Genomic DNA, 27,449 nt, shown 5'->3' with positions numbered 1-27,449 from the left:
GGATGACTGGATTAAAAAGATGTGGACACTTACAAAATGGAATATTACTCAGCAACCAAAAATAAATAAACACATGCCTTTTGCAGCAACATGGATGGAGCTGGAAAAGATCATGCTTAGTGAAATAAGCCAGAAAGAAAGGAAAAACATTGGATGATTTCACTCATAACGAACCAGGCGAGAAAATAATAATGATGATGAACAGTTATATACCAGAGACATTTTATGTAGGTGGAGTGGGGAATGTGATCAAAACAGTAGTGGGGAGGGAAATGCACTGGACAATGGTGATGGCACATGGGTGATTTGGTGATGGGAAGCCCAAGGGGATTACAACTGAGATGGAAACATTCACAAATGATGTAAAAATAAACTATTTAAAAATAATTAGTCCACTTAAAGTTTTAGTAACTTTAACTTAAAGAGTTCGATTATATTCTGCATCATTTTGATATTGCTTTAAGTATATCCTCAAATGAACTAAGACTCCATATTCAACTGTAACACTGTAATTTTCATATTTTATCTTTTTATAAGGACATGCCTGCCACGCTTCAGCCTCAGATTCTGGGATTAATTCTTTCCTTGGTGAGTGGATAATGAATGAGTCACAAGACACAACACTCAACCTTCAGAAGTGAGCTCAGAGCTCTGGCTCCATTCTTGCGCTAACTTGCTCCTCTCTCATTGCACTCTCTCCCCCAATAGTTATGAACTTACCTCAGTATGCTTTTTGCTTCTTCCAGTTCCTGTGGAACAAGAGCCAACTCTGTTCTCACAAATCCTATGGTGCACAAAATTCTAGTTCCAAACTACTGTACTTTCAGTAGGCACTCCTGTACCCCTCACCACTGCTGGCTAGACTTGGAAGCCAACTTCCTATCTGCATCTATGTCACAGACTGCTGGAAGTTCATCTCTGATGTCCTAGTTGCTGTTCTCCACTTCCTTCCTTGCCTGTGGAGAGATTTCTCTGAAATGTCTGCATAGTACTAATGTTGTTATAATTAATACTGTTAATATAATTAACAGCCACTATTTACTGACATAGACTTCATCCTTCCCATAGTCTTCAAGATCTTTGAAAATAAGAGCAGCAGTTTTGGTTTTGGTTTCTTGTTGGTTTTTTTTTCCATTTTCTTGTGCCAGAGTTGAAGTGTGTATCTATCCCTAAAAAAGTAAATGAATCTACAGGAACACACTCTATATACTTATAATTAGTAAATCTACCAACACTATTTAATAATCGAGGAAATGGAAAATCCAATAAATCAAGAGCCAACAAGATAAATTAACAAATCCTTAGGGTAAAGTAGGTGAACTAGGATTTACAACCATGCCTTTTAGATCCCTAAGCAATTTAATAAAAATCCATGATGTTTTACACTAGCCCTAGCTATGACGTTCTCACTGCATTGGTCATTGTCTTTAAAGGAAAACAGTTTAAAAACAGTATGTTTGATATCCCTCTCCATAGATGAGAGATTGACCAATTGATCCATTGTCCTATTTTGTTCCATTTACAGGGGACATTTAGAAATAATACATTGGTCAAATATCTATTTGCACAGAATTGTATTTTCAGAATAAAACTGAACCATCAAAAGCCCAGTGTTAACATTAGCAATTCTTTTTTTTTTTTTAAAGATTTATTTATTCATTCATACAGAACTGGGGTACAGGCCAGAGATGCGGAGGGTGAGAGGATTCACAAGAGAGAGAGAGCGGGGAGCAGAACAGGCAAATCAACGAAGTACACTGCTGAGGGGAGCAGCGGGCGGGTCAGGAGAGGTATGCCACACCATGTGGATCTCCTCCGGGGCAGGCGGGGATCGAACTCATGCGGAAGTGGCTTTAGCTTCTTAGTGCAGTGCTTTAACCTGCTGCCCACCAGGGAGGATCCAACATTAGCAATTCTTATTGGTGAACTACATTCAGATTATTTTTATAGATTTTTCCATCACTCTACCTATAAGAAAATGTGCAATCATCAAGTATAGATATATCTCACTGTTTTAAAAATTGCAGGCCTTATTCTCTAGAAAAATCAATAAAAATCTATATTACCTGAGGACCACATGCAATTTTTTAAAGACCTTTACATCTGAAAGGGTTTTACTGGGTAATTTTTTTCATCTAAATAATCTACTAGGGCCCTCCCTGGTGGTGCAATAGGTTAAAGCCCAGCACCGTGAATGTGGTTGCAGTCACTTCAGAGAAGTTCAAGTCCTGGCCAGGGAGGTGACTCACATGGTGCAGCAGACCTCTCCTGTCTAACCTGCTGCTCTTTTCAGCACTGTATTTCAGTCAATCTGCTTGTTCTGCTGCTGACTCTGTCTCTGGTAAATTTTCTTACCACCCACTGCACCTCTGGCCTGTACCCCAGCTCTGTATGATAAATAAATAAAATCTTTACAAATAATCTACTGATACAAATAATGCCTGCATTTCAGTCCAACAAAACTCTGAAAAGCCCTTACACCCTTATGAAAAATAATCTGCAATACAAAACTATTATGATTTTGAGGATAACTAAATAGCCTATTGTTCTTGAATAAAAACATTATATAATCTGGAACCATTTAATTGGAAGTTCATCTTTTTCCAGTTCTTTCTATTCAAAACACGTGAATGTAAATCAAGCTTACTTTTTGTATTATAGATCTAAGATTTAATTTTTAAGACTTAATTTTAATAGCTTATTTTTTATTTACAGGTTTGGTGAAAACAGATAGAAGATAATATATGTAAAAATGTAAATACTAGCTTTCCTTCTTCACACATCTGATGGCAAACTAATTTTTACAGTGGTAAGAAGGGATGCATTATATATTAATTAAAAGCAGAAGTTTTTAAAACTGATATTTTGTTTGAATTCTAAATTTTTACTAGTTCTATTTCACAACCAACATCACAACTCACATCCACAGGCTTGCCATCTGAAGCTCGTGCTGCGATAACAGTCCTTCCAAGAAAGTCCACAGCATCCCGTTCATCAGTATGGCGGCTTGCAATTAAATTGCAATCCATATAGAGTGAAATGCCCCGGGATTGTACACCAATGCCAAGTTTATGCCATTGACGGTCAAACAAAGAACGCAGTTCTCGATTTTTAAAAATGTAATTCAACACATCTCCTTCAGCAGCTTGAAACATAAATTCCACCACCTTCTTTCCACCATCAACTACAATAGAAACCTGAAAAAAAAGGAAAATTATCTTAAAATGTTTTAAAGCCAGAGTTCAAAATTATTAAAGCTCAAAATCAAAACTCAAGGTGAACATTAGTAGAAGTTCTTATAACGAGGTACTTAGTGAAATGTTTAGATGAACTTATGCCCACCCCAGAATTGTTAACCTGACACAAAACATCCAGCTACAAAAATGGGTTAGATATGGAATTTTCTGGTAAATATAATGTGCATCTTTCTTGAGAGATAATATCTATGAATATGTATATATGTATCTAAGGGTATATGTGTGTGTAAATATAGACATATATTTCTTCATGAGTAATTCAAAAATTCAGCATTACTAATTTAAAACTAAATTGTGATCACTTCTCTTAGCATGGAAACTGAGATCAAATTCCCTAGCTTTTTATCATCTGGGTGGTACAGAGAAAATGCATTTCATGGTGGACATATTCTTGCAGTGCAATTCATTTTACCATCATAAAATTGTGACTATATCAGCAGGTTAAAAAAACATTTTTCAATACCTCATTGGATATGTATGGAAATCAATACAAATGTATGGTACCAATAATCACCCTCTTGCTGCAGTACTGCACCCCCTTCTTCCTGCTAAATGCCATGTTCTCCACAAGTATTCCCAGATGGCTTGCTCTCCCTTTGTTCCAGTTTGAGAAAGTGTCTTTTCTTTGTCCATAGCATCTGCTCAATAAAATTTTTATTGATGGACTATTTCATCTTTCAATTCACTAAGGATATAGATGAAACAATGACTAACTTTTAAAATAATACATAATAGAAAGATGATAAGAGACAAAAACTGTATGTCAGTGAGATAACAGTTAGTGTCAATGAGGTAGTTGTGATGGAGGGTGATTTGAGCATCTTTAGAAAAAAAATAAGAATTTAGTAGTCAAAACAAAACTAAAACCAAATCTCTGCTAACACACTAGGCCAAAATTTGGTTTTAGTTTTGGTTCATGGTTCCTTACCTGTGGCATATTCTGCTGGTTTAAAATCTGCCACAGAAACCACCGTTCCCTTTTGGTGCTTCTTCGTACACGGAACATGGCTATTATGGCATATTCCTCAGGAAGGCCTTGGGGAAATATCTTCCTATGAGAGAAAACAAAGAACTATCATAGGAAAACCAAAGATGGCCAAGCGAAAATCTAGGTACAAAGTTCCAGTAGGTTAGATTACTATGTTGTTATACTCACTTACTCAACAAGATGTTTCCACTAAGAAGAATCTTAGAAATAATTAGACTCTGGCAAAAAGTAGAGATTAATAAATTAAAGCAATGGTACCTCTGGATTTGTTAGCAGAGCAAAGAACAGAGCATTTCAATGAACCCTGATAACCATAAATGTGTATTTGCCAAAGAAGTTTTAGCATATCTTGCAAACGAGTTCCTAATACTGATTTTCTATTATTAAAGACTGACAGTAAATATAACAAATAGCTTTTAGCTTTATTTTTCACTCTTACAGAAATTAAATTAGCAAATTCTTTCTAAGTAGCAAGGGTGAAAAAAATCAAAAGATTGTCCAAGTATCCTGTCTCAGTCTTGTTTCACACTCTGGTATCACTGGATTCATGAAAAAACTCAGTAAAAAGAATGATCTATTTTGCATTAAGATTTATCATATGAAAACAAGGAGAAGAAATACATTCCTCCAAGCTGAATTGTAAATTTATTTATTTGCACTGTATACAAAAATGCTGCAAGGCAGGAATCTTAATTTTCCTTTAAAATGGCATGACAAAAAGCAGGTAAGAATTTTCTTAGGAATTAACATAACTGGAAGTTTTTATATATAAATAAAACCCATACATTGAGATGGCCACTACTAATATGAATAATAGACTAAGATTGACTGAAACTGACAAACTGTCATGAGAATTATAAAACTTTACTTTTACTCTTTGTATTAGAAACAAAGTCACATGTGGGAGGGAAATCAGGAAAAAAAATATGAAAAAGCTACTCTGGCCTAAAGTTCTTATTTACTTCTTGCTTAAACACGTATACACATATTTGTGTGTGTGTGTGTGTGTGTATTCATTTTTATTTTTTGAGGACATATTCAAAGGAGAGATAACCATCTCTATTATTCATTATTATATTCCCTTTGAAGTGAGCAACTGATTAATAAATCATCTGTTTTCTATTCCATCAAAATAAAAGAAACCTTCTAAAATAGAATTCTCCCTGGAAATTCACCAGTGGGAAACTAAAGTTTACAAAGTCAATTGCTGTAATTTTTAAGAAATGGTGTTCATTTTTAAATAAATAAATTAAATTAAAAAGTAGGCTTCAGGACTGCCATGTTCTAGAATTTGACAATGTTATTTCCTGATGTTTGTTCTTCTATCCATTGTACTGAGCACCTCTTTCAATATGCATTGAAAAAATCTTAAGTTTTTTATTACTTTTCCATGTCATTTTCTCTTATATCCTCTTCCAGGAATTCTCTTTTGCAGACAAGTGTTTAATTCCACTGTTTGTGTTTTAATTTCAATACTCTTTCTGCTATATATTTTTACCCTTTCTGATATATTTTTCTACCTGCTTTCTGGGATATTTACCTAACATTTCCAACCTTTCCATTTAACATAATTGTTATACTTTGATTTCTGAAACTCTTTTCAATTGTTTTTTTTAATATCCTGAATGCATTACTTTATTATCGTATGTTATTAATTATGCAGGCTCTTAAATGTTTATTTGTACATACTCGAGAATCTCCATTTCATTCAAGTTAGTGTTTCCTGTTTGATAGTTTGATCTCTCTCTATGTTTAAAGATATAATCTAATTTCTGGCAGCTTTTTTTTTTTATTTATAACCCATCTCTATTTTAAAATGAAGGATTGAAGCATTTATTACAAATCCTATGTATATAGACACCAAGTCTCAATGAACTTGCTTCACCATACAGTATGATCAGAAGCCTGGCGTTTTCCATGAAGATCTCTAAAATGTTAATACAGGGAGGTTTCTCTGAGGAGGGTGAGGTTGGGCATACACCTCTGAACTCTTCTCTGATTGGGTAAGGAAAAAGGAGGTAAATTGGGGGCCTCATGCTTATTGTTTACTACACACACACCCTTCACAAACTTCCACAGAGACTGGATTCCCACAATGATGAATTTGTCAAGTGTTTAATTGACTTCTGTCTCATAGAATGTATTGTAATATTTCTCTCTGTAATTTTTGTCTCCCATTCTACTGTCTTTGCTTTTCAGATTAAAATTCCTTGAAAATCATCAATCTCTTCCTACCTAAAGCTTCCTTTATTATAGTTTACAAATATGTATGTCTTCCACTGCCATAAAACAAACAAAACTTTCTCCATTTTTGCTACACCATTATATTACCTTCCCATCTCCACTAAACTTCTTAAATGGGTAGTCTGAATATCTACTACATAATCATATATTCAGCCCTTAACCTGCCTGCATTCTAAAAGCATTTTGAATCTTATACTACACTGATGTCTTCTAAATCCTCATTCCCCTCAATCCTTCAGAAGGTTCTGATAAATACATTTATATTGACCAAGAGTCACAGTCACGTGGATAGGGGCACAATCAGGAGGCCAAATTATAAGGTTGCTGAGGTTCTTCATCTATCCTATTCACCTTTATATTCCAAGTATATGAAAGAGACACTCAATAAATAATATAAGTGACTCAACAAATGAATTTAGATATAAGCAATCTAAATCTGAAAACAAAACAAACACAAAAGCAGGAAAACCACATGAGTTTCTCAGTCTAACTTTGGTTTTTTACCTTGGATAAAAATTTGCATAGAAAAACTTTAACCTTTGTGACTTCCTTGGTGGCGCAACAGGTTAGGGCACAGCACTGGAAGCTGGCTGCAGCCACCTCAGTGTGAGTTTGAACCCCAGACACCGAGGTGACCCACATGGCACAGAAGACCTCTCCTGTTGCATCCGCTGCTCCCCTCAGCATTGGACTTCATCCATCTGTCTGCTCTGCTCCCCACTTTGTCTCTGGTGAATCCTCTCACTTTCCCTGCACCTCTGGCCTGTACCCCAGTTCTGTATGCATAAATAAACAAATCTTTTAGAAAAAGAAAAACTTTAATTTCCTCTTAGACTTCTACAGGAAAAGCAAATAGAGCAAAGAAAGTTAATTATGGCAAGTGACATTAGTCCTCACATAGAAGACACATGTGTGGAGTAAGGAAAACTGAGAGCCTAGTCGAGCTACAGGTACAGCTACTATTTAGTTAAAGCCAGTTTTACAATATGGGACTGTGGATCCAGTGTTCCCAGATCATTCCATTTTTCAAGAGAAGTCACATATTCAGCTTGTTATCTTAAAAGTTATCTTTAATTTTTCCAGTTAATCCACATTTTTCATAAACATGGTCCAGATCAGCATTATAAAGGTCAGATGAAACCAGTGACTGCTAATTGTCATGGTTAAGTATACACAAATTTTTGTTTTTGCTAAATACCCACAATTAGAGCCCTGAGAGGCTCAAAGTGATGAAAAGACAAGGCTTTTAACCTGTTTCTTAAAATCAGCTGGAAGAAGGAAAACAGTCACAAATAATACAAGGAAGGCATATAAACCAAAAGAGAAGGAAATACCACACATGGCCAAAACTAGATCTAAAGGTTGTAAATGAAAAATGTTGTGTTGGTAATGAGATTTCTTTAAAATATTGTAACAGCAGAGCAGGAAAGAAACCTGTGCATGTGGAGACTGGGAAAAACTGCAGCCAGATGTGTTTCCATCACCCAAAGAGAAGGGGGTAGAGAACATATGGAAAAATCTTACCTCAGAGTCATGGGTTTCAGATGAGTGCAAATATGTTATGTTGTCTTTTCCTGCTGTATTTTGTCACCATTTCTATCAAAACACACTTGTTCACCAAGATTCTTTACCCAATGCACTTCTCCCTTTATGATCTCTTTTCACTTCAAAAGCTGTCACCTCTACATAATGATACCTATGTCTGTATCTGCAGGCTTACTATGTGCCAACCACAGACCCACCTTTCAAAATCTTGGAGCTGTGTAACTGAACATATTCTCTCTCCTGCACATAGCCCACAAAGGAAAAGTGTCACAATACCAATACCTCTAAAATACTTTTCTAAGGAAACCTTTAACATTTCCCTTTCTAAGTTTATTCTTACCTCATATTCCCAGTCTCTGTTAATAATACCATATTCCTAATCATACTGGAAGTCTTGGAGTCAACATTTACTTTTTCATTGGCTTGGTGTCCCATGTTTCATCTTCTACTGTGTCATACCACACCATGTGCCTCTTTAGTCTTGACCAAACACCTCAGTCTATGACCAACACCTTGGTTCTGGCCCTCTTCAATTCTTACCAATACAGTTTCATTCACATTCTCACTCATTCCATTATCTCTACAGCTTCCTCTTTAATTCACCATAAACTACTGTCCAAGGAATCCTCATCTGAAGAGTTCTAATAATACATCAGTTGTAGATAGCTTCATGGCAAGCATCTTAGTAGCAAACAGTTCTCTGGTACAATTAGCTGTAAGGAAATTTTGGCTTCATTTCTCCATTGAGGAATAAGAAGCCAACTTTTTACAAATAGATATGTTATTATTTTCCAGTAAGGGGGTTAGCTTTACACCTTTTGACTTTATTAAGTATGGCTAGTGAGAAACAACAAAAAGTACAAGACAAGGAATGAAGAAATAACTTGGAACACACATACTTCCACAAAAGAAAACCAGTTATTTATTCTCAATTTAAAATACCAGTTCACTACTCTAGAATTGCCATTAACTATATTTCACTGAGTTTTTTTGAATGTTCTGCTTTAATGTTTTTTCTTTTTTCTTTTATGAGGAAATTGCCTATTTTCAGTTACTACTGTTAATATTCAGTTAATACAGTTAATACATCAATACTGTTTTCAGAGATATTTGCAGCACATCTACTGTACATGTATATCTCCTCTCTTCTCTAGTGTCTCCCATTGCCCAACTCCTTGGTCTCATATTCAAGGCATATATAGTTTAAGCACTGAACTTCCTAGACAGTTTTATACCCATCCCTTCCCTAGTAAATATTGAGTCAAGCAAAAGAACAATAAACAAAAAAATTATTTTTTCTTTGTTCTTTGGAAGTTATACCTCTTCCTCTTTGCCTTTGCTTATGTTTTTTTAACTAGACTGCTTTTCAAACCCATCCAAACCCACTCGATTCTTAAGTTCTGATCCTCCCCATCCTTCAAGGTCTCAATATAAACTCAGATCTTTTATTGCCTTTCCATCCCTATCAGAAATAACTCTTAACTTGTCCTTTCTTTCTTCTTTGTCACAACTACAGAAAGTAGCCACAGTACAGACTTCACAGGACACTAAAGATGATCTAGAGCTCAAAAGGCAATACAGCCCCTACGTGGTACATATTTTCCCAAAATAATATTTATTGCATTTACATACCACAAATGAAATGGACATTAAAATTAAATATAATGCTTTTCAATACTTTAAAATCTAGATCAAAATTATAAATATTTTATATTTCACGAAGTCTCTGACAAAAATAATAAAAACAATAACGCAAGTAATAATGATCTAGAATAATCTTAAAATTAATGACACTTAAAGAAAAATTAATTTTTTCTTAGCCTAAGGCATACTGGATGAAAATACTTATAACCACTATATTTCCCTTTCAGAAATTTATATTATTCTTTCAAGAACAAGAATGATTTTGTTTGTCAGTGTTGTAATTTTTGAAGAAAATTTTCTGTATTTTAAAAATAATACATCTAATTTACAAATAATTTCTTGTTTATTCCAGACAAGCACAAACATTTAATGTGACACAGAGTAATTTCTCTAGGTCTTGCCAAAGTTCTGTTATAAAAGAGACCATATTGGATTACTAGTCTGTTACCAGAGAGATATAATGACAGCTTGCTATGTCTAAGATATTCATGCTTGAGTATTTTTGAATGAAGTGTAATTTCCTATAAGAAATTCTATCCATTGCTTATTCAGTGATACTCCCATTAAGAAAAATATTGTTGATCCTTACTTGCCGAGCTCATTCATATATTAGGCTAGAAATTTTCAATGAGATATTATCTACTTAACCCCTACTTTATACACATAGTGTGTCTATAGAATTCAGTGCATAAATCAACAACTTATCCACATAAAATAATATCAATCTACATGAATTCAAAATTTAGTGAAATTTAAGTACATTTACTCTTTCATTTCCTATAGTGTACTGTTCAAATTAATGAAACTCACTGACTAGTAGAGATATACCAAATTCACAAAATGTTCAATCTAAAGTGAACTTTTTTTTTTTTTAATTTTTTTTTTTAAAGATTTATTTACTTGTGCATACAGAACTGGGGTACAGGCCAGAGGCTCAGGGGCGGCGAGAAGCCTCACCAGAGACAGAGTGGGGAGCAGAACAGGCAGATCTACGAAGTACACCGCTGAGGGAAGCAGCGGGCGGGTCAGGAGAGGTCTGGCTCGCCATGTGGTCTCCTCCGGGCAGGCGGCAGGCGGGAATCGAACTCATGCGGAAGTGGCCTCAGATTCTCAGTGCTATGCTTTAACCCGCTGCGCCACCAGGGAGGGCCTAAAGTGAACTTTTTAAACAAGACTAATGAAATTTCTAAGGATCCAAACTAAAGTTATTCCAAATTATTCAAAGATGCCACAGGAGGCTTTCTGCCTCTGGCATCTACTTCAACCAACCCTTGAAAACACCAGTTCTATATATACCTGTAAATGTTAACATCTAATTAAACATTAAGTTATTCACTATTAAGGGGTTATTACAAATGAATTACATACATTTCTAATATATATGTATTAAAAACATTAACAAGATCTTCTTTCCTTTGTGATTAAGAAAAAAATTCTTTTCTGATCAGAATTCACTTAAAAATCATATGAAATGCAAATAAAATGCTGACATTTAAAAGGTATCATTATTACAAGAAAGATCTTGGCATGAGATGGAATGTATGTATAAATGTTATTAATTAGGATTCTTTCTTTTTATAAAAGATTTATTTGTTTATACATACTGAACTGGGGTATAGGACAGAGTTGCAGGGGGTAAGAGGATTCACCAGAGACAGAATGGAGAGCATAGCAGGCAGACTGACAAAGTACACTGCTGAGGGGAGCAATGGGCAAGACAGGAGAGGTCTGCTGTGCCGTGTGGGTCACCTCCCTGGTTGGGGATCAAATTCCTGCTGCAGTGGCTATGGATAGCTTCATAGTGCTGTGCTTAATCTGTTGTGCCAACAGGGAGGTCTTAATTAGGATTCTAAAGCCACTGTCTTTTTTACCTGGAATGACTCAGAAATGCCAAATTCTTGTTTACTCTAATGTACTTTCATTGACAAGTTAGAACATCTAATATTACAATAATAGAGCTTTCTTCCTCTCTAGAAAATAGTTGAATTTATAAAACCAAAGCTCTATGAATATTAAAACAATCCCAATAAGTCAGTCATACATTACAACAAATATAACAAATTGCATAAGAATTAACACTTGCATCAGAAAGCATAGAACAGAGATCTACAGGATTATCAAAAAACAAAAAGTTTAAAGGAGGAGGACACAGAGAGAAAAATTCGGGGCAGAAAATGCCCAAACAAGATGAAATAACATTGTTGTAAGTTGTAAGATAAAAAGTCATCTTAAGATACTGAGGGCTTGGGAGAAAGTTTCAAAAAGAAGATGATGTCATAGGGGAGATACAACAAAGATAATCTTTGAATTTTCCCTTGCCTACAGGCTCACATCTCTAAGTTCCTGTTTGGCATCTCCTCTTGGATGTTGAAGGCATGTTAATCTTCTTGCTTTCTACCAAACAGTCCTTTATGATTCTACACCTGAATGAACAATAGGTCATTCATCCAGGTGCTTCAGACAAATTCTTAGAAGCCACTCTTGATTTTTGTATTACATTTATTATCCCCCAACCTATTTAAGCCATCAGTAAGTTCGATAGTTTCTACCATCAATAGGTCCTGACTCTGTCTACTTTTCACTGCCCTTATTAGGATCTTGTCTAAGTTTCTACCACCTCTCCCCAGATGTCTTATACTGTCTTTCATCTTTAACCCCCTTTAAAATCTGGCATGCGCGGGCCCTCCATGGTGGCGCAGCGGGTTAAAGCACTGCACTAAGAAGCTAAAGCCACTTCCGCATGAGTTCGATTCCCGCCTGCCCAGGAGGAGACCACATGGCGCGGCAAACCTCTCCTGACCCGCCCGCTGCTCCCCTCAGCAGTGTACTTCATCGATCTACCTGTTCTGCTCCCCACTCTGTCTCTGGTGAAGCCTCTCACCGCCCCTGAGCCTCTGGCCTGTACCCCAGTTCTGTATGCACAAATAAATAAATCTTTAAAATCTGGCATGCGCACAGAAACTAGAATGAGCTTTCAGGTAGGTTCTTCTTACTTACAGCTTTCTAACAAATCTCATGGTTCCTAGAGTAAAATGTACAGCCCTGATCATCGCTCACAAGCTAAAATTTTTCTGACCTAGCTCTAGCTCTGACACATAATCTCCTAATCCTGTTTCTGTATGGCACCAAGGCTTTAGTTGACTTGAATTTTGTTCCTGGAATCCACCAGGTTTATTGAGGTCTTAGATGTATGTATTTTCTGTTTCCTGTCCTAGGATTTTCTTCCCCAGAAGTCCTCATTGAGATAATTTCTCCTCACCATTTACCACACAGCTACAATGTCACTTCCTCTGAAAAGTCTATAGTTGGTTTCATACCAGTCCATATTAACATTTCATTTTCTTCATATCTTTGTAAATACCCTTTAAAAAAGATATTAGTTCACACATATATTGCCTGTCTCCAAACATAAGAAAGTGAAAACAGGGATTCTTTCAGACACGTTACTAAAAATGAAATAACTAGATTAGTACCTGTCTTCTAGAAAATACTCATAAAATTTTTTTCCATTCATGGAAAATTCATAGTAATGCCTATGACCAGTTCTAGCAGGTACTAAACACTTGTATTCAGTAATAATCTATGCTAGTTTGCACAGTGCTTTAAAGTTAAGGCCGTATAAGGCTATGCTATAGTACATTTAGCAATAAATAGCAGCAGAGAAAAAAATCAAGCCCTATGTGATTCTAAGACAGATTAATCAAAAAATCTGAATCAAAACAAGTCTAAAAATTAAATCAATATTTTTATTTTCAAAAAGAAGTTTAAAGTCTATACAAGTATAGCAAAATAAAATATCTGTTCCAAGAAGATTGCACCAAAGTATACTTTAGCAAACAGTCTTTGGAAATCATTCATTTAAGAAAATACACAGAATAATTTCCTGTACTTCTCTGTTCCTGAAGCTGATAGGAACCAAAATAGTGATTTAGATCAACCATTTCACTTCATAAATAAGGTAGCTGGTTGCTTTACCATCAGGTTGCCAGACAGAGACCTAGTTAGGACTTGAACTTGGTACTCCTGATTCCAAGGTCAGTGTTTTCCAGTATATCAGGTTGCTTGCACCCTCTGGGTTAAGGTGAAAATTTCCACCATTACTAGTGACCTGATTTAAGAGTAATGCTTTGGGACTATAGAGAGAAAAAAGTCTATTTTTTCTGAAATTAGTTTGGGGGAAGAGTATATACATATAAAATATTAATTTCAGGAAATGAATAATTAAAACATTTACAGTCATATTAGCATTAAAAACAGTAAATTCTATTTTGGGCTATGAAGTAGTATTCATTATGCCACTTACATATCCTAGGTGACAAGCCCCAAAGGTAGATTATTGCAGTTCCTTCCTCTAGTGATTTTTGAGAATAGATCAGGGTGTGTCCGAAACCACAAAGTAATATGTTTAAAATAGGGATTACTGTATGTTGGTTTTAGAAAAGATATTTTGTTCTACAGAGGGTGATAACAAACCAAATAATTTTTCTCTATATATACCTTAGAGATCATTTCTTAGAAAATTAGGGGTTTTCACCAAGTATTTTTCTTAAAATTAGTGCAATTTTCACAAAGCAATAAAAAAGTGTGAGAGGCCCTCCCTGGTGGCGCAGCGGGTTAAAGCACAGCACTGAGAATCTGAAGCCACTTCCGCATGAGTTCGATTCCCGCCTGCCGCCTGCCCCGGAGAAGACCACATGGCGAGCCAGACCTCTCCTGGCCTGCCCGCTGCTTCCCTCAGCAGTGTACTTCGTAGATCTGCCTGTTCTGCTCCCCACTCTGTCTCTGGTGAAGCCTCTCACCGCCCCTGAGTCTCTGGCCTGTACCCCAGTTCTGTATGCACAAATAAATAAATAAATCTTTAAAAAAAAAAAAAAAAAAAAAAGTGTGAGAACACTCTATATACTAATAATTAGGTAATGTCAAGGGTATTAAATGTTCTGACTTAAACAAAAAAAAATGACTGGGTTATCTAACTGGTTAGAATACACTGGGAATTAAAATGTAATGCCTTAGAAAGAACATCAGTAGAATGGTAACCTAACTAAAAAGACAAGTAATTTTTTTAAAAATGTGAAAATAATGATCATATATGTAACTATCAGATCAACCATATTACTATTGACCATTAGCACCAATCCTATGTTAATATGTCCCGGCATAAAGATCATTGTAATATTCCATTCCATTTATCTCCTGAAGTGTGAAATCAAGGCTGACATAGATGTACAGAAAGTTAACCTAATAGAAGTGAAGTTTCTGGTCTGAAAGTGACAGAGGATTTCAACTAAACAAATAATGGGCATTCCTGGCTATCCAGTTAATGAAAAGGTAATAAGAATTACCTGAAGAGGATGCTTTTTCACACTCCCTTCCAGATGGAGAAAACTTCAAGCATGGCAAAGCCAAGGATCATAAATTTCTTGAAAATTGATTATTTTAGGCCCTCCCTGATGGTGCAGCGGTTTAAAGCACTGCATTAAGATTAAGCCACTTCCTCATGAGTTCGATCCCCTCCTGCCTCAGAGGAGATCCACATGGGTGGCAGACCTCTCCTGACCCGACCGCTGCTCCCCTCAGCAGTATACTTCGTTGATCTGCCTGTTCTGCTTCCCACTCTGTCCCTGGTGAATACTTTCACCCTCCGCATCTCTGGCCTGTATCCCAGCTCTGTATTCATAAATAAATAAATCTTAAAAAAAATTGATTATATTAAAAATCAATCTACAGGTATCTTTTAATAAAGTTGTTTTGTAGGGAATTGGTATTGGGGATTAGATTGCATTTATTCTTTACAACTAGACTGTTGGTTGTGATCATGGACTGCATGATTAATAGACCATGATGAAATTCATAAATTTCTTTACTTAGAATGTGATGTAATTTCACTGTACAATAAATTCAGTTTAGTGTATTTGTTCCGTATTCTCTGATTCATGTACAGAAAATGAAAAAGGGCAAAATCAAAATACAGAGTACAAGATTAAGTAGAAAAATCCATGACTCCCAGTTTCTGTTTTTGTCCCTTTACTAAACTAAATAATAAGGAAAGTGAGTCAAGGAGTAAAACTTTCAAAAATAAAAAACAGAGACCAAAAAACTTTCACCATTTCAGTACTTATAAGATAGCAAAATGATACTATTATTCTAGAGAGATTTCATTTTGTAAATGACATTCCAAAAATCAAGTGCTGTGTAAATTCAGATGGCAACAACTTTTAAAAATTTAATTACTGTTCATAATGGTCCCAGAGGTGATTCTTTAAACAGTTTATATCACAAGTCTTGAAGCAAAGTCCTTTATTTAAAAGTACTATTTTGGTAGCACTGAAGTGAATTTTCCAGATCATATTTAGGAGGATCAACATTTATTTATTTTTTTGCTTTTAAAATAAAAAGTCTAAATGGAAAAAATCTATTTTTAAATATCAAGAACTGGCTTCCAAATTAATTCTTCCATTCTAAATAAGTGTGAGGCAAAGTTTATGAAGAGCTTCCGTATTTACTAGTATCAATGGGGCCTTTGACTTGCTGAATATCTTCCAGGAAGAGAAATATGATACAAGTTACATTTCCTGAGAGTGAAGTGAGAGATGCTTGGAGTTTATAGTAAGTCACTTCTTTCCCAGCTGACATCCACCATCACCTGTCATGTTACAAACCATTTGGCTAGCAGGGCCTGGAGGGTTTATCTTAAATGCCTTTTCCCCAAGCTGGGTGATATTTGAGTTCGAGTTCCACAGCCACAGAGACTCTGAAATCTTAGCCTTTTTGTGCTTGCTGAGGGGATTCTGTTGTTAATGGGACCACAGAGCTTGGATGACTTTCTAATAATCTTATGCATTTATGATTAGCTATTTTTTATTGTGATATTGTAAATGAATGACCCTTGAAAACAGGCACTCCTATTTTAGATAACAAAACCTGAGGATGGAATAAAGAAACTGTTTTTCAGAAATGGGTCTTTATAGGGCTAGTTTTTCTCAGGAGTTTGCCCTGACCCTGCAAAAAACTAATTCTGGTCAATCCCAAACCCATTTCCATGAGGTCCTCAAAATGCTGATTTGTTCTTTCTGAAGTGGGGGATTTCAGGATTTCATCTGGGAGGTAGAAGACCCAACTGAAAGTGGTGATATTTCCCAATGACATCATTCTGCTGTTTTCTCCAAGATATAATGTTATTGCTTTCACACCTCCACTTTAAACAGCTTTATTAATGTATAATGAACATACTCTGGTTTCATTCACCTGTTACTTTACTTTTTCAAATGAATAAAGTTCAGACCCCTTACACTGGCCCATAAAGCTTGTTAGAACAGCACTTCAGCTCATGCTTTTAGCCTCCTCCAACCCTGGACATTCTCCTCACCTGTGTTCACTAGCCACACAGGATTTCTCGGCTTTTTCAAATTGCCATGACCTTTAAAACCATCACTATACTACTTCTAACTACCACACATGACTTCCTTACTTACCACGCAAATCTGCCCTTAACTCCAGCCTCTACTTTTCAAATCCTCTGTGACCATTTCCTGATGTCCTCAAAATGACTTCATTTGTTCCCCCAGCATCTATCATAATATATCTAAAGACTGCTTATTGCATTGCATACTAGCTAATTGTTGACATATCTGTCTTCCCAGACAGAAATAACTTGATAGCTGGGACTTTGTCTTTATTCATTCTTAAATCCAACATCATTTGGGAACTGCATGGAATACATTATTATAATTTCTTCCATAGCTTATTGTAACCATAATGATATTAACAATATATCATAAAATGTTTTCCTCTGTAGCTCTCAAATGCAAAGGGAAAATATAAATTCTTATCCCAGGTAAATCAGATAACATGAAGTATACATGCATGCAAAGTCTTTGAACTCAACAGAGGAAGAAATTCAGGCATGGATTTAATTATATTTGTAAAACACACTGTGAGCCTGTACCACATTTTGGTCAGGGGCACAGGAAGAAAGAGGGTACACACCACACTGCACACACATGCACACACACACTCAGCCATAAACTACAGAGTCTGACACCTGAGGGCTGAAGATGAACAACCACAGTAGAGGTTGGCTGGTTGTAGGGAATAGCATTTCCATGGAGGAGACTCCCATAAAAGGAAGTGGTGATGTTCATTAACAAGAAAATGAGACAATAAGAACAAAAGTATTCTTGCTTTTGAACATGAACATATGTTCAATCCTCCCAGGAATCCCAGAAACAGAGTTTCTTTAAGAGGGGGTTTGAGGTGCTATGGTTATTCAGGTAGCATAGAAATCATAACAATGTAGGCATTGATATTCAAATGACCTCTTTTGACCCCACTAATAAGGCATGAGAACAACTAGATTATGCACACCAGAATGAGAGCAGCAGTACATATATCAAAAAAAATTAATGTACATTGAACCATAAAAAAGAAGGAAATTTGCCTGAAAACATCAGCGAGGGCTGGTTTTAGCAGGGACTGTGTGCTTACTTTTTCTAGGATAAGTAGGATTCCAACTAACAGAAACAGGGGCAGAATATGACTGAGAGAAACGTATCGCCTAAGGCAGGTTAGAGCAATTCTTAGGCCATTGGCTCTGAAAACACAACAGTGGTTACCAGAAACTTTAAGAGAAATATCCATTGTGTTCAAGAATGTAACTAGTCAGATATAAGTGTGTTAAGGGATGTCTGAGGAAGTAAAGTGGTCAATAACATTAATCTTTTGAGAGGTTTTGGGGTGAAGGGACTGTCTGGGAAAATGTTTCTAGAACAAGGAAGGATTAAGTATATATTTGTAGACTAACAGCCAGGATACTGTGGAGTAGGACACTGAAAACAAGAACAAAAGGGATCACAGGTGGATCAAAGTCTTAGAGGAGGCTGGCTAGGAGAAGATTAAGAGCACAAGTGAAGGGGTTAACCTTTGAAAACAGGAGGGTCACCTCTGGAGAGGACAGCTGAAGCAGAGAAATTCTGAGGTAGTGAGTGAAAGTTGAAATGATTCAATTAAGAAGAATAACTTGGATATAAAACATCTGGTATTCAACCAAGCAGATGCTAATTCTACACGGAACTATCATGCATATCTATATTAATTAAATTTTTCACTGAACTTACGATTGCTTTCAAATTACATCTATAGCTTTCTTGAGAAGACTTATTAAAGTTATTTATTTGAGCATATTAATATTAGTGTAAAAGTATAAAAATTTCACCTAGCCTGGAAAAATATACATTTTGAAATGTAAATGTTGACTAATAGGGAGCAACAAAGCAGTTTTAGGTGACAGGTTTTGTGCTTGGGTTTTTGACTTCTTAAAAGAAATATTTACCAAAAAAATGAGGCAAAGTACAAGGCTTATCAATCTTATTATGTATGTCACATAAAATAACGTGAGTAGATTTTTAGCTATCATGCTTATTTTCCAATAAGCTTTGATGGCTAAGTTGGAAAATTGAAACCAAGAGTAGAAGTAATCTATGCCTATCTATGCCTACATTGTCCTATGTAATTAATAAAATAGAATGCCTTGTATTACTTTATAATGAGATTGGTATTATTGTGCCTCCTGAGGAGTACATTTAACTGGCCCTTCACTGTTTTAAAGGCAAATAGCATTAGGACTGGAAATTGCTGTGTAATGTTGTACATATACTCAACAATAATATATAGTAAGCCAAAGTTTGTTAAGAGAGTAGATCTCATAGATGCATCTTTCTGATATAAAATAAAATGTGAAACAAAATAAAACTGGTACAAATGTAGAATCTATGTATGTATGATCAGTTACTGATACTTTTTACTTGTCCTCAAATAATATTAAACTGAATGAAATCTTAAGGAGGACAACCAAAAGCTACTTAAGTTTTATGATGATGATATTAAATGTTCCCAAAACTGGAAAGAAATACTGAACTGATACTATTTCATAATATATTTAATAGCCATTTCTGTTTAAAGTAACTTGATAATAGCCTATTAGCACCTCAGAATTTTCTAGAAAAAAAAAGGTTCTTATTATATGTGCAATTAAACTTTCCATACATTATTAAAATCTTTATAATGTGGCTGGAACCCAAGGGGATTGCAACTGAGATGGAAAAATGTACAAAAAATACAAAAAAAAAATCTTTATAATGATCTTTATAATGGTAGTTTTAAAATTGTGTTCTACCTAATATATACATGTTATTCATAAGATTTGTAACTTGAAAGATTTAAATAACTCAACAATTGAGAAATTATCAGGATTTTCTTTATATTTTAAGAATGTATGCCAATGACTCCCCTCACATTTTTAGCATTCCAAACTATAATTAAGGAAATACAGATTTGTGTATGAATTATGTGTCAGTCAATCACCTATAAACAGCTGGACAATTTCCTAACTAAGTCACTTTGTTCTATATGGGAAACTTCCTAGCTACAAAATGATAGCGAAATGAAAACCCAAGGGATGCATAAATAGTCACTTCATAATTTAATGGGATTGTGAGTAATCCTCCCACTAAGTTTAGCAATTAGAAACTTCAGTATCAGAGTTCTGTACATAGTTTTAAGCATCAGAATTTAACTGGTTTTGAGAACTTGGAGAGATACCAAAGAAGAGCAATAAAAATGAAACATGACTTAGAAAACCAGCCCTTATGAGGAAAGGAATGAAAATAATGAAAATCTGCCTTCTGTGTGATGCTAAGAGAAATTTAGCCTCTATGAAGGAAGGAATGGGATTTGAGTCCTTAGCCTCTGCTTGAATGAGAGAAGGCAGCACATCTCAGTTTTTTTCTGCTGTCAAGGCAAAAGGGAAGTTTAGCTTTTCCCTGCAACATGTATCTCTCCAGGAATTCCAGGACGGTATGATTAAAAACTACAATTTTTTCACCAGTGTAACACCAGTTCAACTAAAGTTCTCAGTCTGTAATGTTGCATGCCTGTTGCTCAACAAACACTCATTGAATAAAAGAGTGCACTATAGGTTAGACTGCATTAATTTTAGTGATTTACTGAATTCCATCTGTCTTATCACCCACCCTTTAAAAGAATATAAAGGTTTCAGGAACTATTCGTATAGTAATAAACTATACTACAATTTTTTATTTGTAATTCCTAGAAGCTTTCATTAAAAAAATTAAAAGTTTAAATGATAACATATAAAACACTGTTGATGTCATCCATACATGGAATATAAAGAGACAAAGCAAAGTAACAAACAAAACTAAGCCAAAACAAACCCTAAAAATCTGAGAACAGAGCTTAAGAGGAAGGGTAGGAATGGAAAACAAGTTGTAGAGGGGCCCAAAGGACTATGGTGGAGGACACTCAGGTGTTCTAGGGGTGGGGGTAGTATGCTAACATGTATTTAAAGGGATGTAAACTCATTCCCCTAAAATATCATAAACCGATGTTACTAAATGTATTTAAAAAGTAAATAACTAAGTAAAATGATGTCTAAAACAACCTGTGGTATCAGGTTATGTGTAGAATAAACAAAGATGGGACATAATTAAAAATGTGTGTCAAAAACTGGTGATTTAACTTTAAAAAAATCAATTCTATGAGAATAATCCTAAACACAGAGAAAAATAGCTTTCCTTTAAGTTGCTGCATTATTTGAAATAACAAATATCTAGATGTCATATAAAGGTCCATGTGGAAAAGTCGTGCCTTCAGGGTGAATCACTCAACAACAGCAAAGATCAGTTACAGACCATGCCGCAATAGACATTACCACTTTCTCGCACAAGGATTATTCCCAAGGCAACTGTTATGATCCAGAGAAGCTGGGCCATAAAAACTCCTAAAAAACAATACACATCTTCCAAATATATAATTTGGGGTTTTCTACTTGCTGAGGATTATTATGTCTATAAAAACATAAAACACAAGTGAGAATAGCTCCTACCAACTTGTTTTTATGTAAAGCTGTAAAACTAAATAGCCCTTGTTTCTAGAAGGCAACCACGGATTTAAATGAAAGAGACAGAGAGAGGACTTTTCACTAGAGATTTACTTATAAGGGGACTTTATCCATCAATTATGTCACTATATCTGGCTACAGTAACCAAGCTCATAAAATCTTAAAGTTTATCTGTGATGATTATTTTTCAGAGACAGGCTTACTTTTCCCTATTGCAATAACCACCTCCTCACAGGAATCATCCTAAACCAGCGAGGCTTCAGACTTAATACACATAAGAGCACTTCTCCTGCCCCATTTTTTGCTAATGGGTCATGTCACAGTACTCTAGTTTGTTGAATGCAATATGGCCTCAGAATCTTTCTCAACACAGTATTCCAGAAAGCAAGTCGCTGTCCATCACAGTGCCGGTATGATAAAGCTCTTTACTATCCTTGAATTCAAGATAAATCAGGAAATTCATTTCTCTGGTACATTTGAAATGATTCATTTCCCCATTAGTAAATCAAAATAAGGGTATGTGTTGCCCTTTCAGAAGCAAGTGTGGAAATTCAACATTCATCAATTTTTCTAAAATATTCAACTACTAGGGCATTTTTATTTAAAATGTGTCTCTACAGAAGCAGCCAATAAAATAAATGGACTATATAATGCCAAGAAAAAATGTTTCATAGTATATAGTTTTGAGATATATTTTCTCCCAAAATTTTACCATTTTGCCCTACTAATTACCAAAACATGATTTAATATCATCAGAGTATGGTCATCTATGACAAAGTTTCCAATATGTATGTAATAATGAATTATTTATTTCACATTAGCAGGAATACTTACAACTACAAGAAAATAAGTAAACTGCCTTTAAAAATATAACATTAGAACCCATGTGCTAAACACTCAGAATCTTTTAAAGCCCCCAAACATTTATCATTCACTACCCTGAGGAATACTGAAAAAATAATTTGAATTTAAAATGAAGCCAAACATACAAAGTTCCTCAAATGTTCCCTGAATCCATGCCACCTTTTAAGTGTACAATAATGTATATTTAGAGGATTCCTATAAAAGAAACCCTTGGGATACCCATATTAAGCTAACACACTCATTAGATTTCCTTCCTCATGAATCTCACCTAAGATGCCGAAACAATAAAGTTCAAGTATAGAACAAATTCCCAATTTCAACATAAAATAGCATCTGCTTTTTCCCATGCTGATTGTGCAAGGCAGCTTATTTACAAATATATAAATAGCTGCAACTTTACTCCAGTCTCACTGAAAAATCAAAATGGCATCATGCAAGAAAAGCATCCTAGCATACTTGGCTCAATGAGTGAAATACAAGTGGAGACAAGCCAAGCTACTTGACACTCACTAGTCAGCTTAACCAGATACCCTCCAGTTTCCTGTAGTACAGGGACCATGGTTCTGTTCCACAGAGCCAGAGAATTCACTTACATTGATTGCACAGGGTTTGCACAGTGATTTAAAGCCAAAGGTAAGAAAATAAACACCATGCCTATTTTTTATTACCACACATATTCAAAAAGAAATAGTATAGTGAGTCTACCATGAAACTACTTAAAATTAGCTATGTTTTCTTAAATAAAGATTCACTGAATTTTAAAAAGCTTTCACTCCATTTTTTTGTTTTAACATGGTAAGAATTATAGGGATTTAAAGCATCAGGAAAAAGACAGAAGAGAAAATGTACTTTCATTTTTGGAACAGAATTTATTGCCTTTAAAATTTCAGTAATTTAGGCCCTCCCTGGTGGCGCAGCGGGTTAAAGCACAGCACTGAGAATCTAAAGCCGCTTCCACATGAGTTCAATTCCCGCCTGCCCGGGAGGTGACCACATGGGTGGCAGACCTCTCCTGACCCGCCCACTGCTCCCCTCAGCAGTGTACTTCGTGATCTGCCTGTTCTGTTCCCCACTCTGTCTCTGGTGAAGCCTCTCACTGCCCCTGAGCCTCTGGCCTGTACCCCAGTTCTGTATGCACAAATAAAAAAATCTTTAAAAAAAATTTTTTTCAGTAATTTATCTACTTGTAAAGAAACATCCAAACACACACATACATATATATAAGATACACATCAATTTTTCTTTACTGCATCTGAATGTTATTGCTGTGCCTTCAGAGATAAATGTCTGTCTGTGAAGCCATCTAAAAGCCACCCAGGACAGCGCAGGTCTCCACATCTGCTGAGGGGCCCCACCTGAAAATCTCCCACTGTATCCTCTAATATCACATCACTCTCTTCCTGAACACACTTGATTCTTACTAATTCATGAGCCATTTGGTCTTAGGAAACTATATCATTAAACTAAAAGTATCTAAGATACCACAAAATAAAAGGCTTAAAATAAGTTTGTTCAAGGGAAAAGTGAGTTTGAATCTACAGAGCAACTGAGGATAGGCAAAGAGATGATTAATTTTATGTCCCTTGGAGAACTCAAGTCTAGATTCTCAACAACCTGTCTTGTAACTTAAATATTAGGTATCTATCAGAAAGTAAAAATTCATCACATGTTTTCACATAAACGCCTCCATATTGCCTATTAAACTAAACAGAATTTTGATTCTTTTTTTGTTTTTTTCATTGCAGCACATTACACACTGGAATGTTCATCTAGTTCTCATGACCAAGCATTATGACTATCTATGCCTATGGGAAACTCATGCTTTCTAAATTACTTTTTGTCTGTCCTTAATTACATTTGGTCAAGCATATGGAAAAATATTTTTGCCCTACATAGTTATTGACCAATTTTCAGTATTTAAATAGCAACGGCTTCTTTTTTAAGTCCCAGGTTTATTAGTAGAAAGAGAATGGCAGAGATAACAAAAGAAAATTTTGATAAATTCATTTAGAAATATTTCAAAATCAAAAATAATATTGCAAAATAGTTTTTTTTTACTATACCCTTTATATAACATACAAGATGAATACATATGGGCTAAGTTCATATATTAAAATATATCATGAAGCTGAGTAAACATAAGATACAATGAATGTCAATAATGTGTCACTAATTCTACATTGTTTATGTTTTATAGTTCACATTTTAAAATCAAAGCTTGATTATGTCTACTTTGAACATACATTTGCCACAGCACTCTTATTGAGAATTCAATGACTACTGAGAAGATTTTTCATTTTCTAAACAAATTACTAGGAAACACCTTAGAAAATCATTATGCAGATTAAAAAAGATATATGAGATGGTTATTTTACTTACATGGTATCTCTAATAAGAAGTGCACTTCCCAGTTTAAAACAGGTTTTATCACCTTCACAAAATGCACGTCTCAGAGAAAAGCTCTCTCCTAGGTCAAAACCTGAAAAATGGGACAAATTACTTAATCTGACAGTTTTATTTAATTTAGTGAACTCACAAAGATAAATTATTTTTAAACAGGAATTATTGTTGTGCTGATTTGTAGAGTAAGTTATTTCAAATAAAATTGGGATCAGTAAAATTTCTGATTTCATTTATATCCTTTTAAGATACAGAAAATAGTAAAATGTGTTTCAAGTGGCATAAATATTAATTTTCTTTGGACAAGGAATTATCCTGAGTAAATAACCAGAGTATTTCATTATAGCAACTATAACATCTATAAACAAAATTAGTTAAAAATTATTAAACACATTCAATTGAAATCTAAGCAATCATTTTAAGAAAATCATGCTTTAAGAGAATAATATTAAGTGATGTGGGTAAATAATAGATTTCAAAAGCAATAGATGTATTATGATCATGTATGCTTATACGTGTGTGAGAGGAAGTGAGTTGGTGGAAGGGGACAAAGAGAGAGTGAAAGGAAGGAAGAGAGAAAGATCAAAACAAGTTAGACTGAAAAATATACTGATTTTGTAAGGACATGGGGTGGAGAGGGGAAGGGTTGGAGAAAGAAGACAATAGGGCAATGACAAAGGAGTATGGTGGAGGGTGACTGAAGCATGTATCTATATGGAGGTGTGAAAAGTTATACAAATATGTAAATGACTGACAGATTAATTAAAAAAAAAAAGAAAGATTAAAACATTAAACCAAAGTGGTTATCATGATTATATTTACTAGCAAAATATTCTCCCTAATCTTTTTTTTTCAAAATTTCTATAAAAAAATACAATTTGCATAAGTATAAATAACCTCTTTCTCTAAGAGGTTGCCGTGTTGTTGGTCTTGGCTTCAACAACATAGAACTGTGCTCTCAGCCTTTTTCCTTCATCAACATTAATTTTTTATATTGGTACTATCATATTACAATGTCAAACAATCATCTATATTACATATTTGTTGATAATTTTCACAAAATGCTTCTCAGCAAAGAATTAAAATACTCACCTGAAAGTTCAGGTTTATCTCTGCTATCTTGTGTAAACTGGTGTCCAGCTGCTCTTAGTATAGGACATTGTTTGTCTGTTAAAAAAAATCAAGTATTTATATTACATTTTCTATCAATATTTTCAAATAAATTTGAATCACAAGAGATAATATAAATAAGATAAAGTAGAAACAAATTAAACCATCTTAGAGAATACTATCCAGCTCTTAGTGTGTAAGAATTACATGTGTTTAAGTGCATAGAATAGTGCTTAATACAGTGAGTGCTTGTATTAATTCTATCATCACTGTTATTCAAATATTCTAGCTGTTGCTATATACTTGCTATTTTAGGACATTAGCTAACTTCAACATTATAAAGTTTTGTGCTCAAGGCATATTTTAATACTTAAAGATATGATCTACTATATTTTCATATCCTTTGATTCAGATTTTGGTGTCAAATTTAGTCTAGAATCTGTCCTCTTAAGTTCATAAATTGAAGCCTTAATATCCAATGTGATAGTGATTAGAGGCTGGGACATAGGGAGGTAATTAGATTTGGGTAAGATCATAGGGATGGCGACCCTATAATAGGGTTTCTTCTTATAAGAGGATGGAAAACACCAGAGCTCTTTTTCTCCATCATATAAGAAAACCAGGAACATAGCTCTCACCAGAAATGTCCATGTTGGAACCCTGATCTTTGACTTCCCAGATCACAAAACTGTCTGCATTAAATGTCAGTTGTTTAAGACACACAACCTATTAGTCTGAACTGAATGATGAAGGCATTAAAAGTAGGAAGTTATTAGAATAAACTCAAAAGAAAAGACGCAAAGACCTGTGGTATACAAAAGTACCCTATTATGGAAAAAAATGGGATAACATCATTGAGGCAGCACTGATTATGTGCTAAGATACTTAATGATATTTGAAGACCTAAAAAATAAAGTGAACCTCCATTCACATTTAATTTACATGTTTACAATATTCAATACTTTTATATTTCCATATTTAATACTAAACAGTAATGTGCATGCACACAGTAATTTTTATTATCAAGGTATATCTAAAGTTAATTCAAGCTAGATTATAAAACTCTAATAGTGATCTCAGACAAAATTATAGCCCAGTTTTAGAAAAGTTCAATGTTAAAGTACAACTGGAAAGATCTGAAACTAAATTGACTAAATATTTTGCATCATAAAATTACACCTTATTTTCTACACCTAACATTAACATTTTGGTTAAATGACCTAGAAAAATTTAATACAGGTGGGAGATAACTGCTTAAAACCAAATTGATCTGATCTGTAGAAAGTAGAAACTACTGATCTTCTAATCAATTGCTGGGTTCCTAAACCTTTCATTTACACATATATCAGAGATTTCATGGGTATTGACAAGGCATGATCTTAATATATTTAACCAGAAGAATGAATTAGCTTAGTGTTATCATTTAATCAGATGTAAAAGCTGCAAATTACAATAGTGAAATTATAGCACTAAATAATTTTAC

General features: G+C 34.7%; 1 protein-coding gene across 1 annotated transcript in view; it reads right to left on the bottom strand.

Moving 5' to 3' along the window:
• COL19A1 (collagen, type XIX, alpha 1) overlaps positions 1 to 27,449 on the bottom strand; it is a 288,872-nt gene that overhangs the window by 239,547 nt on the left and 21,876 nt on the right. The window contains exons 2-5 of the mRNA XM_004674041.1: positions 25,949 to 26,023; positions 24,836 to 24,935; positions 4,186 to 4,309; positions 2,922 to 3,197 (exon numbers count right to left, since the gene is read on the bottom strand). Coding sequence (XP_004674098.1) covers positions 2,922 to 3,197; positions 4,186 to 4,309; positions 24,836 to 24,935; positions 25,949 to 26,023 — 575 coding nt within the window. The remainder of the gene's footprint in view (positions 1 to 2,921; positions 3,198 to 4,185; positions 4,310 to 24,835; positions 24,936 to 25,948; positions 26,024 to 27,449) is intronic.

Source organism: Condylura cristata, unplaced genomic scaffold (genome assembly GCF_000260355.1).
Source record: "Condylura cristata isolate star-nosed mole 26May11 unplaced genomic scaffold, ConCri1.0 scaffold00001, whole genome shotgun sequence".
NCBI lineage: Eukaryota > Metazoa > Chordata > Mammalia > Eulipotyphla > Talpidae > Condylura > Condylura cristata.
Note: the sequence above shows the minus strand (reverse complement) of the source record. Positions and strands in the feature narration are given on the sequence as shown.